Raw genomic sequence first — 16,095 nt, 5'->3', positions numbered from 1 at the left:
GCTAAACCCTTTTTTCCCTCTTGTTTTTGTTGACATAATTGATCAAAGAAACTATATATTAAAAATTAGAAAAATGACAATATTCCATGACAGGTTTTGAGCATGTTCCTTTGCTGAAAGTGTCAAAATGTGAAAAAGGCCCCTATTCAGCTATGGGAAAAACATGGGGTAGGGGTATTTTAGGGACCCTCTAACTTCAAAAGTAGCATGGGAACCCCCCTTTTTCTGTTTATTTTTGTTGACATAATTGTTCAGAGCACAATATATTCAAAAACCAGAAAAATGACAGTATTCCATGACAGGTTTTGAGCATGTTCCTTTGCTGAAAGTGTCAAAATGTGAAAAAAGGCCCCTATTCAGCTGTGGGAAAAACATGGGGTAGGGGTATTTTAGGGACCCTCTAACTTCAAAAGTAGCATGGGAACCCCCCTTTTTCTGTTTATTTTTGTTGACATAATTGTTCAGAGCACAATATATTCAAAAACCAGAAAAATGACAATATTCCCTGATAGGTGTTGAGCATGCTCCTTGCTGAAATTATCAAAATGGGAGAAAAGGGCCCCTTTGTGGTTGAAAAGCATGGGTAAGGGGTAATATAGGACCCTCTAACTCAAAAAGTAGCACGGGGACCCCCTTTTTCTGTTTATTTTTGTTGACATAATTGTTCAGAGCACAATATATTCAAAATTCAGAAAAATGACAATATTCCCTGATAGGTTTTGAGCATGATCCTTGCTGAAATTATCAAAATGGGAGAAAAAGGCCCCTTTGTAGTTGAAATAGCATGGGTAAGGGGTAATATAGGACCCCCTAACTCAAAAAGTAGCATGGGGACCCCCCTTTTTCTGTTTATTTTTGTTGACATAATTGTTCAGAGCACAATATATTCAAAAATCAGAAAAATGACAATATTCCCTGACAGGTTTTGAGCATGATCCTTGCTGAAATTATCAAAATGGCAGAAAAAGCCCCTTTGTAGTTGAAAGGCATGGGTAAGGGGTAATATAGGACCCCTAACTCAAAAAGTAGCACGGGGACCCCCCTTTTCTGTTTATTTTTGTTGACATAATTGTTCAGAGCACAATATATTCAAAATCAGAAAAATGACAATATTCCCTGACAGGTTTTGAGCATGATCCTTGCTGAAATTATCAAAATGGGAGAAAAAGCCCCTTTGTAGTTGAAAAAGCATGGGTAAGGGGTAATATAGGACCCCCTAACTCAAAAAGTAGCACGGGGACCCCCCTTTTTCTGTTTATTGTTTGTTGACATAATTGTTCAGAGCACAATATATTCAAAAATCAGAAAAATGACAATATTCCCTGATAGGTTTTGAGCATGATCCTTGCTGAAATTATCAAAATGGGAGAAAAAGCCCCTTTGTAGTTGAAAAAGCATGGGTTAGGGGTAATATAGGACCCCCTAACTCAAAAAATAGCACGGGGACCCCCCTTTTTCTGTTTATTTTTGTTGACATAATTGTTCAGAGCACAATATATTCAAAATTCAGAAAAATGACAATATTCCCTGATAGGTTTTGAGCATGATCATTGCTGAAATTATCAAAATGGGAAAACAAGCCCCTTTGTAGTTGAAAAAGCATGGGTAAGGGGTAATACGACCCCCTAACTCAAAAAGTAGCACGGGGACCCCCCTTTTTCTGTTTATTTTTGTTGACATAATTGTTTAGAGCACAATATATTCAAAAACCAGAAAAATGACAATATTCCCTGATAGGTTTTGAGCGTGATCCTTGCTGAAATTATCAAAATGGGAGAAAAAGGCCCCTTTGTAGTTGAAAGTGCATGGGTAAGGGGTAATATAGGACCCCCTAACTCAAAAAGTAGCACGGGGACCCCCCTTTTTCTGTTTATTTTTGTTGACATAACTGTTCAGAGCACAATATATTCAAAAATCAGAAAATGACAATATTCCCTGATAGGTTTTGAGCATGATCATTGCTGAAATTATCAAAATGGGAGAAAAAGGCCCCTTTGTAGTTGAAAAAGCATGGGTTAGGGGTAATATAGGACCCCTAACTCAAAAAGTAGCACGGGGACCCCCCTTTTTCTGTTTATTTTTGTTGACGTAATTGTTCAGAGCACAATATATTCAAAAATAAGAAAAATGACAATATTCCCTGATAGGTTTTGAGCATGATCCTTGCTGAAATTATCAAAATGGCAGAAAAAGCCCCTTTGTAGTTGAAAAAGCATGGGTAAGGGGTAATATAGGACCCCCTAACTCAAAAAGTAGCACGGGGACCCCCCTTTTTCTGTTTATTTTTGTTGACATAATTGTTCAGAGCACAATATATTCAAAAATCAGAAAAATGACAATATTCCCTGATAGGTTTTGAGCATGATCATTGCTGAAATTATCAAAATGGGAGAACAAGCCCCTTTGTAGTTGAAAAAGCATGGGTAAGGGGTAATATACGACCCCCTAACTCAAAAAGTAGCACGGGGACCCCCCTTTTTCTGTTTATTTTTGTTGACATAATTGTTTAGAGCACAATATATTCAAAATTCAGAAAAATGACAATATTCCCTGATAGGTTTTGAGCCAGATCTTTAGTGAAACCAGCAAAACATACGAACAACAGGCCTGTCAGTAGTTGAAAAAGAATGGGGTTAGGGTGCCTTACGAGCCCCTAACTCAAAAAGTAGCATGGGAACCCCCCTTTTTCTGTTGATATTTGTTGATATAACTGATCAGAGCACAATATATGAAAAAATCAGAAAAATGACAATATTCCCTGACAAGATTTGCGCATGTTCTTTGCTGAAAGTATCAAAATGTGAGAAAAGGTCCCTTAACACTTAAAATAGCATGGGTTAGGGGTACTTTAGGACCCCCTAACTCAAAAAGTAGCACGGGAACCCCCCTTTTTCTGTTTATTTTTGTTAATATAATTGATCAGGCCACAACATATGCAAAAATCAGGAAATTGACAATACTTTTAATTTTGAGTAGACCTCCAATACCTTAAAGGCGCGTTTTCTTCGAGAACATGTCTTGTGGTTTTCTGAATAAGACATCAGGTAGTCGTCACTCATCCGTGTTGTGTCATGGGACTGACCCCGACGACGTCGAGGTGAACTCACCAAGCCGCTTTAGGTCGTGATTTTTGCGATAATTTATGACCGAGAGTTCTTCCCATTTTTATTGTTGGATAAACACCGACCCCCCTCAAACGTCAGCTGAAGCTGATGTCGAAAGCGCCGTCACTCTGGCATTCGGTTAACTTGTGCCGAGTCGTAAAAATAGTCGCCACTGAGACTGCCGAGACGAACAGCAACGCAGAGTGTCTTGCAACAGGGAAACGTAACTTATTGATCTGGGGAGTCGGTGTGTAGAGGGTAACGTTCAGAAAGTTGCTATATATGCGTTCTGTGTTCAGCTAACCAAAGTATACAACCAGTTCGTACCCGGCTACGTCGTCGGTACGTTTGTGCCAACGAATCCTGGCTATAGATCAAGGCGGGAAAGTATGGGCAAAAATAGTAAGTGAACACGTTATTGAAAACTATGCAGAAAATCAATATGTTGTGATTTTTCTGTCAAAGGAAGCTCGATATATTTAAGTTTACTAAATTCAACATTCTCTCTTCTCTTTTTATACAACAAAAGCAATACTGTTAATAGGTCAGGTCAGACACATGTCGGTATGTCACGCCACTTGCTGTCGCCGTCAAATCTGTCCCTAGTCTAACAGTGGCAAGGCGCGCAGGGCCCATTTGTCAAGGCTAGTTTGCAGTGTATTGCGGCACGCTAAGGTCAGACGATTGCAAATATCTCAGCATCGGCAACTTAGAAGTCGAGTGTATTTAAACCTTATTTACACCTTGTGCACCTGCAGAGCGAGAGGTTACCGGGGCTATTCATCGGGTACAAAGATCTCTTTCAGCCCCAGCCTCTCACCGGAGCCTTCCCTCTGGAAGTATTAAAACGTGTCGGAACTCAGTTCATCAATTACTTAACCTGACTCCTGCCCTCGTGTTAAAAAGGCATATCTGAGAAGGAAGGCACGCTCTGTTTTCACTTCGTCACACATTCCAACCTTTGTAAATGAACAGCGTTCGACAAACACTCGACTGCATTCTACACGTCATAGCATCGTTGGGTTAAAGCTCCCGTTCATGGAGATTTCGTGTGACGTAATTATGAAGGTCGATTTCCCACAAGTTTTAGCTTATTGATCTTCTCCCTAATTTCGGATTCAACAAATGAATCCGTGGCTTTGAGTCAAAACTCCGACAACTTTGTATTAACACAATGTTGATTGTTTATTTTTTGGTATATTGTATCATATTTCTGGCATTCGTCGACATGATTATTGCACTGAATATTGCAAATACGCATGCGCAACTTAAATATATCGATTGACGTCCACTCAATAAACTTCGATAAAATTCCACCATTTTCTAAAGATATTATCATAAGGTCATTTTAAATCACAAAGAGAGAAATAAATCAGGGTTCCACGGTGAGAGACTGGTATCGGAGAGCGTATTGGTCAAAATGTCAGCTCTTTTACACGTTTGCTCTTTGATATGATAACATGCGACACGGTCATTCACGTTGGAGTGATCGTACATACGACAATACATTGTCTATGGAATCTGTTACGCATTACGTAGGGAAGGATTTATGTAGAGAAGGAAAATGGGAGAAGAATACTTAACATAGAAAATTTGACATTAAGGTAGAATGCGCCTCGGGGACAGATATTTAGCCTCTTAAATGTTTTACAATTCTTTTCTGATCTGCCACCTGTGAGGGTCATTGTAAAGCTCTTGTAAGAAAAATTTCCACCGTCTTAGCTTTTTTAGTGACACGGGAACGGTGGCCATTTCGAATTTCATATATTGGTAAATGTTAATTAATTGTGTTTCTTTTGTGCTGAACTTTACATTATGACCCCTGATTTTTATTCTTGATTTGCTGAGGGAATGGTTAAAAGTTTCACTGAGGAAAGTTTGAGCAAAAGTTTGTCTTTCACTTTCAGGGCGCGTATTACCTTATTCGCTTCACTGCGAGCAGGATAGCATGAGCAATATTTCATAGCAAAGAAAAATAAACAAACAAACAAAAATTTGATCATTAAGCTTTCCGTATGCACCTAGGTATGGAAATCCGGTCACGACATGCGACATGCGACCTGCGACTTCAGAACTGCGACCTGCGTCCTGCGAGTTTAAAACATACGACCTGCGACTTCGGCATTTAGACCAAGGTGTAACCTGCGACTTCACAACAGCGACCTGCGTCCTGCGTGTTTGTCAAACTGCGACATCAGTCTTGATTTGTTCGCACCATTGCTCTGAACACGAGCCTGAAACACAAGAGGGACACCATTGCACTGTATTAAAACAGCCGGTTTACCGCATTCTCGCGACCAGAGCATAATTTTCGCACCGCTGGCATACGCAAAAATCGGCCAGCGAAAGAATTCAACCAGCGAGAGAAGTGCACGAAGGTGTGACGGTAGAGAATTCCACAAACGAAGAGCACAAATTTATTTTCCTTCTTACGAAAGGCAAACTGATCTGAAATAATGCAATAGCAATAGGGTTTTAAACGTCTACGTCAGAGTTAGTTTCTGGAACTTTTCTGTCCACATGATCTAAAATATTATATACACACACAAAATAATATGTACATATTATAGTATGTACATATTGGGCTTAAATACTGAAAAAAGGATTGTAGGAGGGTTTCATGATGTCCTGTTTTACAGTTTTAACTCGCGTTATCTATAAAGAAAGTCGGTCACTGGCCATTCATGGTTAGCAATTATGTTTGGATTGCACTTCTGTCAATATCAGTATTATTTTAACTGCTTTACTTTGCATATGTTATTTGTGTAGACAAATGTAGTTCGAAGTAAACCAGTAAGAATATTTTTATTTTTCCAACTGTACAATTCGATTTTTTGACGAAAAAGTAAAAATGAAATTAGACGAAAAGATGGCAATATCCGATGATCAATCACTGGAGAATTGGAACAAAAATGGAAATGTTAGAAAATGAACGACAATAACTGAAAATTCTACTGTTTGCAAACTCAGTTATGATACAGGGGGGGACAACTGATGAATTAAACAGACAGCTAGATGGTTATACCACAGTGGATGAGGATAAATACCAGAGATATCTAAAAATCAAAAGGTTTGTCGATAACATAAGGAAAGAAGCGAGGTAAGGCAGACGAAGAATATCTAAAATAATTTGAAATTATAATATAAACATATAAATGCCTATCACGTAGCATATTATTTTCCATGCATTAACACGGACTGTCAATATTTCCGTCATAAAATTATCTCTCCAGATGAAAATGAGTGAACTGGTGTGTACATGAATTGAGTTTTGCCAGACTTGGTGAACGATTTACCGAAGCGAAAGCAATGGCTTATTATTGATCGATGTTGAACGTTAAATCTCCTTTCGACGTTTTACCCTTTGAGCGCTGTAATTTTCCCTCACCAAAATTTTAGTGCAAAATTTTACCAATTGTATGAATTTTCTGTAATTTTTTGACATTTTGGACCAAATCGACATCACATTTCATTGGCTACAGGTTTTTCCAAAATTTTTGCAAAAATTGGAGAAAAATTGACAGGGGTTTATTATATAAAGGGGACAAAAATAGACTTTGGCGCTCAAAGGATTAAAGTTCACGCAAGACGCCTCCAATCTAATACTGAGGAAAACACCATGAAACGTTACGTGTTGTTGTCGCATGTCGCAGTTGTGAAGTCGCAGGTCGCAGTTTGACAAACACGCAGGACGCAGGTCGCTGTTGTGAAGTCGCAGGTTACACCTAGGTCTAAATGCCGAAGTCGCAGGTCGCATGTTTCAAACTCGCAGGACGCAGGTCGCAGTTTTGAAGTCGCAGGTCGCATGTCGCATGTCGTGACGGATTCCATACCTAGGTGCGTAGAGTAATGGTAGACATTACACAGGACAACAAAATGGGGATTAAAGATCATTTTTGTTGAAAAGGTTGAATTTCGGTTCCGCGTGCACGTACGGTGTACTTTTTACCAGATTCTTGACGAGTATTAATTGTCCGGAACCATGTCGTTTTAAGTTTTTGCAAGTTATTTTTGTAATATTTCAAACCACTATATGTCCAAATCCGACCAGCCTGGCGGCAGAACCGCGAGGTGTGCCGAACAACGTCGTCACAGTTCGCGGTCACTGAATGAGGTGTGGTCACACGGACGTTTATAAGCATTTTAAACATTGATTATTTTTATATTTCATTTTTTCCAATATGTTGAGCACATTGTTTTTTCTTTGGCGGCGAACAGCAAGTTTTTATATCACGATGGCAAAATCGTCATTCTGCATTTCAACACAGAGAAGTTTTCTCCTTGTCTGTGCTTTCAAACCGACGAACGAGTAGAAAAATCGGATGAATGAATGAACGACGAGCGCTATCAGCTTCTTCTTATTAATAACGGATACGTGTGTTTTTATTTTCAGTCACCAGCAACTGATAACGAACGCAATATGTCTACACTAAGGCCTAAACACTGACAGAATTCTCAAACTTTTCTATTCCCGCAACGTTGGGAAACCTTGTCCTCGCACCGATGGCTTATCAAGATGAAGGTGATAACGGTTGCATAGCATGCATGTTGATGTAGCGGTGAAGGGTAATCTGTCTTAATTGAAAGGGCAAAGCCTACAGTGCGTATGAATAATGGTGTGAAGATAATTGTCACTATGAGACTTATATAAGTACACGTGAATAAGGGATCAGAGATGACCTCTTGTGCTGTAGGCTGTTTACAAACTACGCCTGCGCCTCGAAATATGACGCCCCCTCTATTTGTGTTTTCTCTCTGACTCTGTCTCTCTCATACTCACATTCATTGACAGATGTATGTATGTATGTATGTATGTATGTATGTATGTATGTATGTATGTATGTATGTATGTATGTATGTATGTATGTATGTATGTATGTATGTATGTGTGTGTATGTGTGTGTGTGTGTGTGTGTGTATGTGTGTATGTGTATGTATGTACGTATGTATGTATGTACGTACGTATGTATGTATGTACGTATGTATGTATGTATGTATGTATGTATGTATGTATGTATGTATGTATGTATGTATCTATGCGTTGTCTGACAGTAAGTTATCTGAGATGTAGATGAAATGATATGACAGTAAGGATTGATTTATTTGTGTCTGTATTCAGCCCGTGTTTTACCAATTTACTCAGAAAGTATGTCGATGGGCTGCCCCTTCAGGCTGATGAAATCCTGCTAGACTCATCACTAACATCATCTGCAGACAAATCAAAGCAGATGTTGAATAACGCCTGTGCTAGAGTAGTGCCTATGATAACACTCACACACATCTTCATGGCGACGTCGAGGTCAAGTTTCCGACCTGTCGTAAAACAAAGCGGTTTCGTCGCCGACGGTTTACAAATTCCATCCGGGCGTAGTTGCTCTCTGCTTCACTGCTATATACATGTACGTGCTGCAAGACTAGAGACGACAGGTGAACGTTGATATATATACAAGCTAACCTTTCACTGGAATACATCACGATTTGATTAGATGAACAACTCGAATCGGGAGCTGACTTTCCTAATGCGTTCACTGTCATTCAAGTGTTAATATGATCGGAGTACGTAATGAACGTTTCCATTCAAAATTTATCGGGTAATTGTTTTCCAATTAAGCTTACGTTGGCGTGTTGCACTTCATCATTCTGAAACTTCGATGCAGTGTGCATGAAGCCTGTCAAAGTAGTTGTTTATTTTTCTTCGAAGTGCTTTACAATAATTCAATGTCACTGTATTTGTGCCCGTCTTACGTCAGGGAGTCCTGCGCGATGAATATGTGGAGATCGTGAAATTCTCGCATTAACCGCACTACAGCAGCTATTATTGAAATCAACAGATGCCCTGGAACAGAAATCTATCTAACATTATATATAGCACAAATACAACCCTAAATTTAATTAAATAACATGCAATTACGAACTTCCGCGATTTATTACGAAGTAAAGCTGTCTGTGACAGTGTCCATGATTAACGTTGCGCCTAGGATAAATGTCTTCCTGCATGTTTATATGTCGATTTTATCTCTGTAATATTTTGCCGGTAACGAAAGGATCAATAATTTTAAACAGCGTTTTGGTGATTTATTTATTTATGATAATGGAACCGTGACGTGTAGCAACACGAATGAAATATAGATTGAAAGGAGAGATTTACTCGATGGCGTTCAGATTAAATTTTCCCTTGCAAGCCATGGATAAAAACACTAGGAAATATGGGATACGTCGCGTTTGTCGTTACCAAGTCAGCCATATTGATCAATTTTGCTGGTGTACGCCGGTCGTGCTTGTTCTTTTAAAGACATTGTTCATACCGCATACGTCAACAGCCACGTCTAAGACTACGTCTTATTAATTCAGACGAATGTCTGTAAGGCTATCGCTCTGTCCAACAGTCTGCGTTTCGTACTATCTGTCATTGTATCATTAATAATCCTAGAAGGCCCTTCATGGAACCCAAAACTTGGATTTCGCTTTGACCTGACGGTCAAGGTGGCGTTGCACATAACAAACCGTATTTTGCTCCAAATCCTTTTTTTCACTTCAATTCAATTTTACATTAATTTCTTCACCCACAATTAAAATGTTAGCTGGGTTTACCTATTCGCATCACAAGCACTCATAAGTTGGGTGAACAAGAAATGTAAATCTATACTAATTTATGCAAATTTAACTCCTCTTCGGCTGGGTCAAATTTTGTGAAATTGTCACATTATGTTCCTTAAGTACTATATAACAAAATGACAACTTTGTTTGGCTATAATCTTAAATTTTAAATAAGATTCATATCTATTTTGCTTACCATGATATACCCTTCATCATTCAAGTAAACTATTGCAACCATACTTTACTTAAGATTCTCCACTTTTTAAAAATATATAGAATGAGGGGATTTTCGTGTCATTTTTCATAAGAAATATTGTTTAAGTTTGAAAAAAAAATGTGTTGGTTTTGTGCAACGCTATCTTAAAAACAATGCCACGTATAGCTTACAGTCTCCGAGCTCTTCAATATCAAGACGTTAACCAAATACGTAGAGCACTGCCTATATCTTCTCCTTCATATTTTCCACAGACTCGGTAGCACTTTTCCCAACTCCCTCCCACGTTCATTAGCGCTCTTTATCATGCGAATGCAATTATTGAAGTCAGACTTTTGCGATATAGTATGGGCATTCTGCAAGTCAGATCTGAAGGACTATGCCACTCAAAAATAAAATGATATATAAATAATGTGCGATATATGATATATTTAAATAGAGTTTGCATTTTATGTAGTAGCCACGCCTTGTATCACACAGATTGGGTCAAATTTTCCAAGCACAGTATGTTTTGCGTTTACGAACTCAACAATAAATGTCTGGTTTTACGGTCGATGTTTATTTATAACACATTTAAAGAGCGAGTGAAAAAATAGAAGCAATAAAACTCAAAAGCATTTTCATAAACGGAATCTTGGCCTGCAGTAACTTCAAGAACTCTCTGAACTTTTGATTGATTAACGCGTACACTTGCTTCATTTGTACAAATAAAACCATGGGTTTTTTTCGTTCGCAAATGCCGAGAGCCGTTTCTAGGTACCCATTCAGCAGTGTCGTTCCTCGGTGTTTTGTACCCATCGAAGGGTATTATTTATCGGTTCTCGCTCACGGGTGATTGATGTTAGGCGATTTATCTAGGAATTGAAATTTTCGTCAGGAAATTTTTATGATATTTAAAATTAATAACGTTCGTAATAAATGAATAAATTTGCACGTTTTAAAGTGGCTTTATTTGAGAAAGTGTTTTTCGAACCTTAAACTAAACGGTCGGACAGCTGTGCGCTGCTTATTTCAGATCGTGATTTGACATGGAAGCCACCTGTTGCGTTAGCTAAACCAAAATCCGCTTGTGTTTCCGTCCTAAAGACCGCCATCCGGCACATTTTCTGCTCGCCTTGTGTTCGTAAAAACCTTACACACAAACTAACGTCAGAGGACATGTGTGTTTGATATAGGCAAAACCACAAACGGCCTTATCCAACAATGTGCCGTAGATATAACCTTTGAGATTATCCTCTCACTTGTCAACGCGGTTTGAACATGTATGATGTCCATTGCTGCTGTTGGAGGCTGAATGGTGAGTCGAAATTGACATTTCTTTTGACAGTTGATGTGTTTGTGTGAAAAATTGCTGCGTCTCTTACAAACCACTCGCGATGGTAAGGTAGGATGCTCCTCGGGGTCAGATATTCGGACTCAATTTTTTTACAATTCTTTTGTGAGCTACCATTTGTGGGAGCTCAAACCGAAGTTCGTTGAGTGAGAAAAAAATCGCCGTCTAGTTACTTTCGGTTTAACTGACGGATATCGGCCAGTTTGAATTTCAAATATCGGTAAATATTAGGTAATTTGTTTCTCTAGTTCCAAACTCTGTAGGGTGACCCCTGGTTTGTATTCTTTATTGGGTAAGAGAATGATTGAACGTTTTTTAAAGGAAAGTTTGATCAAAAAGTTTAAGTATTTCACTTTCAAGGCGCTTATTACTTTGAGACAATCCACGATGCTTCGATGACACAGAAGCTTGTCAAGATTAGGATTTCGCTACATAAAATTGTGAAAAGTAGCCTTGAACCGTCTAAAGTTAGAGCCTCTGCCTGTCAGTCGCCGTCCATCGCAGTCAGCAGTTCTAATTCCTTTTAATCTATGAAGACAGAGATATAATCTTGCAAATGCTCATTCAAATCCTAGCCCGCGAGACATAATTTTTGCATTATTAACTTGGAGAGAGAATCGAGCAAATTATTAGGCATGTTTACCATAATGAAAAATAGTCCCGCTAGCAAAGGATTCTTAAATTGTTTATACGATAAGCCAAAGTAATTTTATGCTTATAATTTTGTGAAAACGGAAAGCAAATATATGTCCATAGGATTACTTCCCTTTCCAAGTGAATAACGTAATTTCTTTCATGTGAACAAAATCTCAGCCGCGAGACGAAGAAAAATTATTTGGTAAATTTTTTATTAGTTATGGAGGGAATAAGGATCATGCGCCCCATCAGATATCAGTGGCGAATGAAAAATGGCGCGTAACATAGTGCACATTTTGTCTGTCGACTTCGACGTTTTTCACGGATATTTTGAGAACATTGATTTTCGGCTAGAATGAGCGAAACAAAGAAGTGGCGTCATGAGATGCTGTTTAATGTAGAATAGACCATTTTACAGTTTTCCCCGAGTTTACTCTAGGACGTATTTGAGCTGTTAATGTGTTGACGATATCGATTCTTGATAAAATTTGCCAGAATTTTGCTGAAGAGAAGATATTGTATATAACGTTTTAAAAACAAAATGTATGTGTTTTAAATCTCGAAACAAATGCAGAATTATTCCACCAATTACCTTAGGGGTTATAGTATTGATTCGTGTCAAAATTTGTGTATCTTGGTCATGTTTTTACATTAGACTTAAAGGATGATGACGATATCGCCTCCCAACGTAGGGCATTATGTGGTAGAGCAAACTACTTCTAAGAAAGTTTCGTAATTGCTGTTTGAGTGTTAAGTTACGACTTTTTAATACTTTTTGTAATAACATCTATTGTGCTCAACTTTGGTGTGATTTTAATGTTTCGTCCATTCGTAGCCTGCATGTTTGTCACAATAATGTTTTGCGCAGGTTTTTAGACTTATCGCGAAATGCTAGTATCTCAGCTGCCTTTGTTGAAAATCGTGTAAATAATTTTCCAGTCTTTAGAAGAAGACTTGTGTACAGTCTTGTCCGGAGACTGCAATGTACCGAACAACAGTCTTCTAAGAGTTTTACTTTTGTCAGACTGTAGGTATTCTGGATTGCAATCTTATTGGAGACAGCTTCTGTATCGTTAGTCTTAGAATTGCTTTTTATTGTCTCTCAGTTCCTGTTTTTAATGTGTGTTTGTAATCTGCCTGTACTTTCTTGTAGTTTGGTGTTGTGCTTTTTTGGTGTACTGTGTAGCTTTTTGATTCTATGGACGGTCCTTGTACCTGTCTGAAATAAAGTTTAATAATAATAATAATAATAACGGTATTGCTGGGCGGGAAAAGTCGTTGTGGTACTTTGGGTTTCATTTTGCCCTGCGTGGTGTTCTCAAAACGATTGTGTCGTCAGCTCCCACGCAATCCTTACGAATGAACTCGACGGTCACCGAACAGAAGTGGTTCATGGTGTGATGCTTGTTGAAGACCGTGCGTAAAGGATTTTCTAACCCCATAAACAGTAGGTAATACCATAGTCCTCAAGATTTTTGTTTTGCAGGCTCAATTTTCTCGCGTTTCCGTTTCAGCGTTACATTTTAATGCGTCGTCAAGTTTGCTCCGAGCAATGTGCATTTACCCTGGCGTGTCTGTGTGTCGCTTCAATAACTTGTTAGAGCGAGTATCAAACGCTTCCAGATCGCTCGATACAACATGATCGCGCGTATAGATCCGACGCACCAGGTGGTTCATATTCGATTTGAAGTAATTGCGTTTATATCAGTAAACTCGACTCTAATTCGATTTACATGGCGCAACTTAACCTACTTGGCATTGTGTAGCGATAAAAAAGTACTTAGAAAGAATTACTTTCGCTGTTGCCATTTGAATATGTCCAATAATTCTCGTATTGCAATGGAAAAATATGCAGTGACATTTGTATTGTTTTCGTGGGAGAGGCGGACAAATCCGTAGCCTCAGAAATTTGATCAGGATCATATACCTGAGCACATTTTAGAGGACTATGAACTGTGTGGTTATGCGGCTCATGCATGAAAGTCGTGTTCACGTTGGCAAGGCAACAGGGCAATTTCTGTTTCCGACGGGGGTTGCGGCCTACAGCGAATGAACCAATCATTCAAGAATAATACCACTGGGCGATTAATTGTTCTTCTCAACTCCAACAACAGTCATACCCTCCGGCAAAGTAATGGAATATCTGCTTTTCTTTCATGTCCAGCCTGTCCTCGTGGCCTGTCGTTATTGTTGTGGCCCTGGGCTAAATTTCGTTCACCTTACACACTCAATACTTAATAGGCAGGTCAGCGAAGAACTGAATACAGTGCAGTGCTTAATTTCTTTAAAATTCCTTGTAGTAAACGAAGTCGAGCCTCCAACTCATCAGCTCATTGTGTACACTTTATGATATAACAATGCGGCCATGCAATTGTGTACAAACACAACAAATTGTTTCACATTGGAGTACAAAGAAGACATTGTACTGTATTGTAGGCAGGGCACAAGTTCGAAGTTCATATGATTTTCCTTTCGTTGCACAGGAGACCAAACCGCATTTAAAAACACGGTTGCAATTAATGATCGTGTACGATGCAACGATTTAATACAGATGGGATTCACCCTTTATGATGTGGACCCCGGGCATCGTACGTGGCGATCATTCCTAAGTCAGGCGAAGATTTTTACTTGGTTTGCGTCAGATGTTACACGGCAATCTTGTGTTCATGGATTAGCCTGTAGTAGATAGCTTTGTAGAGTTTTTCCGACCTCCGATTTACATTCATATCTCAATTTAGTGTCATCTAGGATACATGAATATGCTCTCCGCTAAATTAGAAATTTTTGAAATTACAGTTCGTGCACAAGTTAAGCCCCGGGCAAGTCTGCCTTTTCGAGCGAGAATCAATCAATTCACGTGATTAAACGTGACGTATGGTGAATATGTAATTATCAGCTGACCGTGCTACTGTCTCTTCTTTGGCGTTGGTTGCAGGTGATAAATTACAAATGGAGTGAACATTTTCCTCAAAGTATAGTAAACTCTTCAAATTGAGCTTGTGAAATACGAAAGTGTCATATCAAGTTATAAAACTACTTTTTTAAATTTCAAAGTAAAGATATTCGTAAAAATCGATTTACTAATATCTCAGATAATGGGATGTTATGTTCTTGCTTGGTGAAGCCTTTTTTTAAGTGGCTTATCCGAGTCCTGGAGGGCGATCTCCAGAAGACGGAAGTACGGACATGCTTCCGAAAAGTGGCACTATACATCCTAGTCGTATTTTTCATTATTGCACCTGTGAGCTTTTTACTCAACAAAGGCGATATAAACCACGATTTGTGACAGTCGACAGACGAAAGGCAGTATGCTGGATATTGACAACCAAGATCCGATTTGTAAAAAAGAAAAAAAGAAAAGGAAGAAAAAAGGCGGAACTTGATGTTACTTACTTCTCTGTTTCTCAGTGTTTTAAATGTCGAATATTCTTGTTGGGGACTGAGTTTGTCCGGACTGAAATTCATTCGTCAACTCTGACATTGAACCTCAAGTACAGTGCTTGTAAGACAAAGGCTAATACTTAGTATTTCGGTACCATTTAGTCACGGCATGAAGAAATTTTACATGTTTTCAAGAACATGAAATGCAAAATGGCATCAAAATGTACTCAATGGTCCCTTAATTAAGGTAGAGTGTGCTATGGGTGAGTATTCTTTAGAATACTCGAATATTAGCAGTGTTTCTCCGGTCAGCTCCATGACATGTACAGAATCGCTTTGAAGCCCACCGTCTTGTTGTTGTGGAATCGACAATTTATTTTTCCGATAGAATTGAGACAGACTGAGTAGCGGCCATGTAAGTTCAAATATCGGAAAATTTTCAGTGAATTTTCCGCTAATCCTGAAATTTTCACGGTGCCCCCTGAATTTCATGCGTGCTTATGGAAAATAATAGGTTGATGTTTCCCTAAGCAAAGTACGTGCAAGATTAAAAAAACCCAACTTTCTATGTCGAGACGCGTCCTACTTTAACCAAATCGTTCCAGTACAATTCTTATGTGTCTTAATAGAAGCGTGTACTTTAATATCCTTCGTTTGTGGACTAAATGATTTCATTAATATCAACACAAACCCTAATGGGCGCACTCAAAACGTCTGGTTTGATATGTGTGTCGCACTTACTAGTGTCGTCACAAGATTCATAATAGCGTGTTGATTGCGCAATTTCTGGAGGTGTGTTTGCGACTCGGAGGCGGTTGATGAGCTGGTGA

The 16,095-nt window shown here is 38.8% G+C and overlaps 1 protein-coding gene across 14 annotated transcripts in view; it reads left to right on the top strand.

Moving 5' to 3' along the window:
* LOC139135665 (pleckstrin homology domain-containing family G member 7-like) overlaps positions 1 to 16,095 on the top strand; it is a 111,455-nt gene that overhangs the window by 63,508 nt on the left and 31,852 nt on the right. Inside the window, exon 1 of one of the 14 annotated variants that reach the window (XM_070703203.1) lies at positions 3,202 to 3,506. The exons of 12 other annotated variants lie outside the window; for them this stretch is intronic. In XM_070703203.1, coding sequence (XP_070559304.1) covers positions 3,494 to 3,506 — 13 coding nt within the window. In that variant the 5' untranslated portion in view covers positions 3,202 to 3,493. Of the gene's footprint in view, positions 1 to 3,201; positions 3,507 to 16,095 lie in introns of those variants that run through there. One more of the 14 variants, XM_070703217.1, reaches the window with a different exon arrangement.

This window comes from Ptychodera flava, chromosome 6 (genome assembly GCF_041260155.1).
Source record: "Ptychodera flava strain L36383 chromosome 6, AS_Pfla_20210202, whole genome shotgun sequence".
NCBI classification, from domain to species: domain Eukaryota; kingdom Metazoa; phylum Hemichordata; class Enteropneusta; family Ptychoderidae; genus Ptychodera; species Ptychodera flava.
Note: the sequence above shows the minus strand (reverse complement) of the source record. Positions and strands in the feature narration are given on the sequence as shown.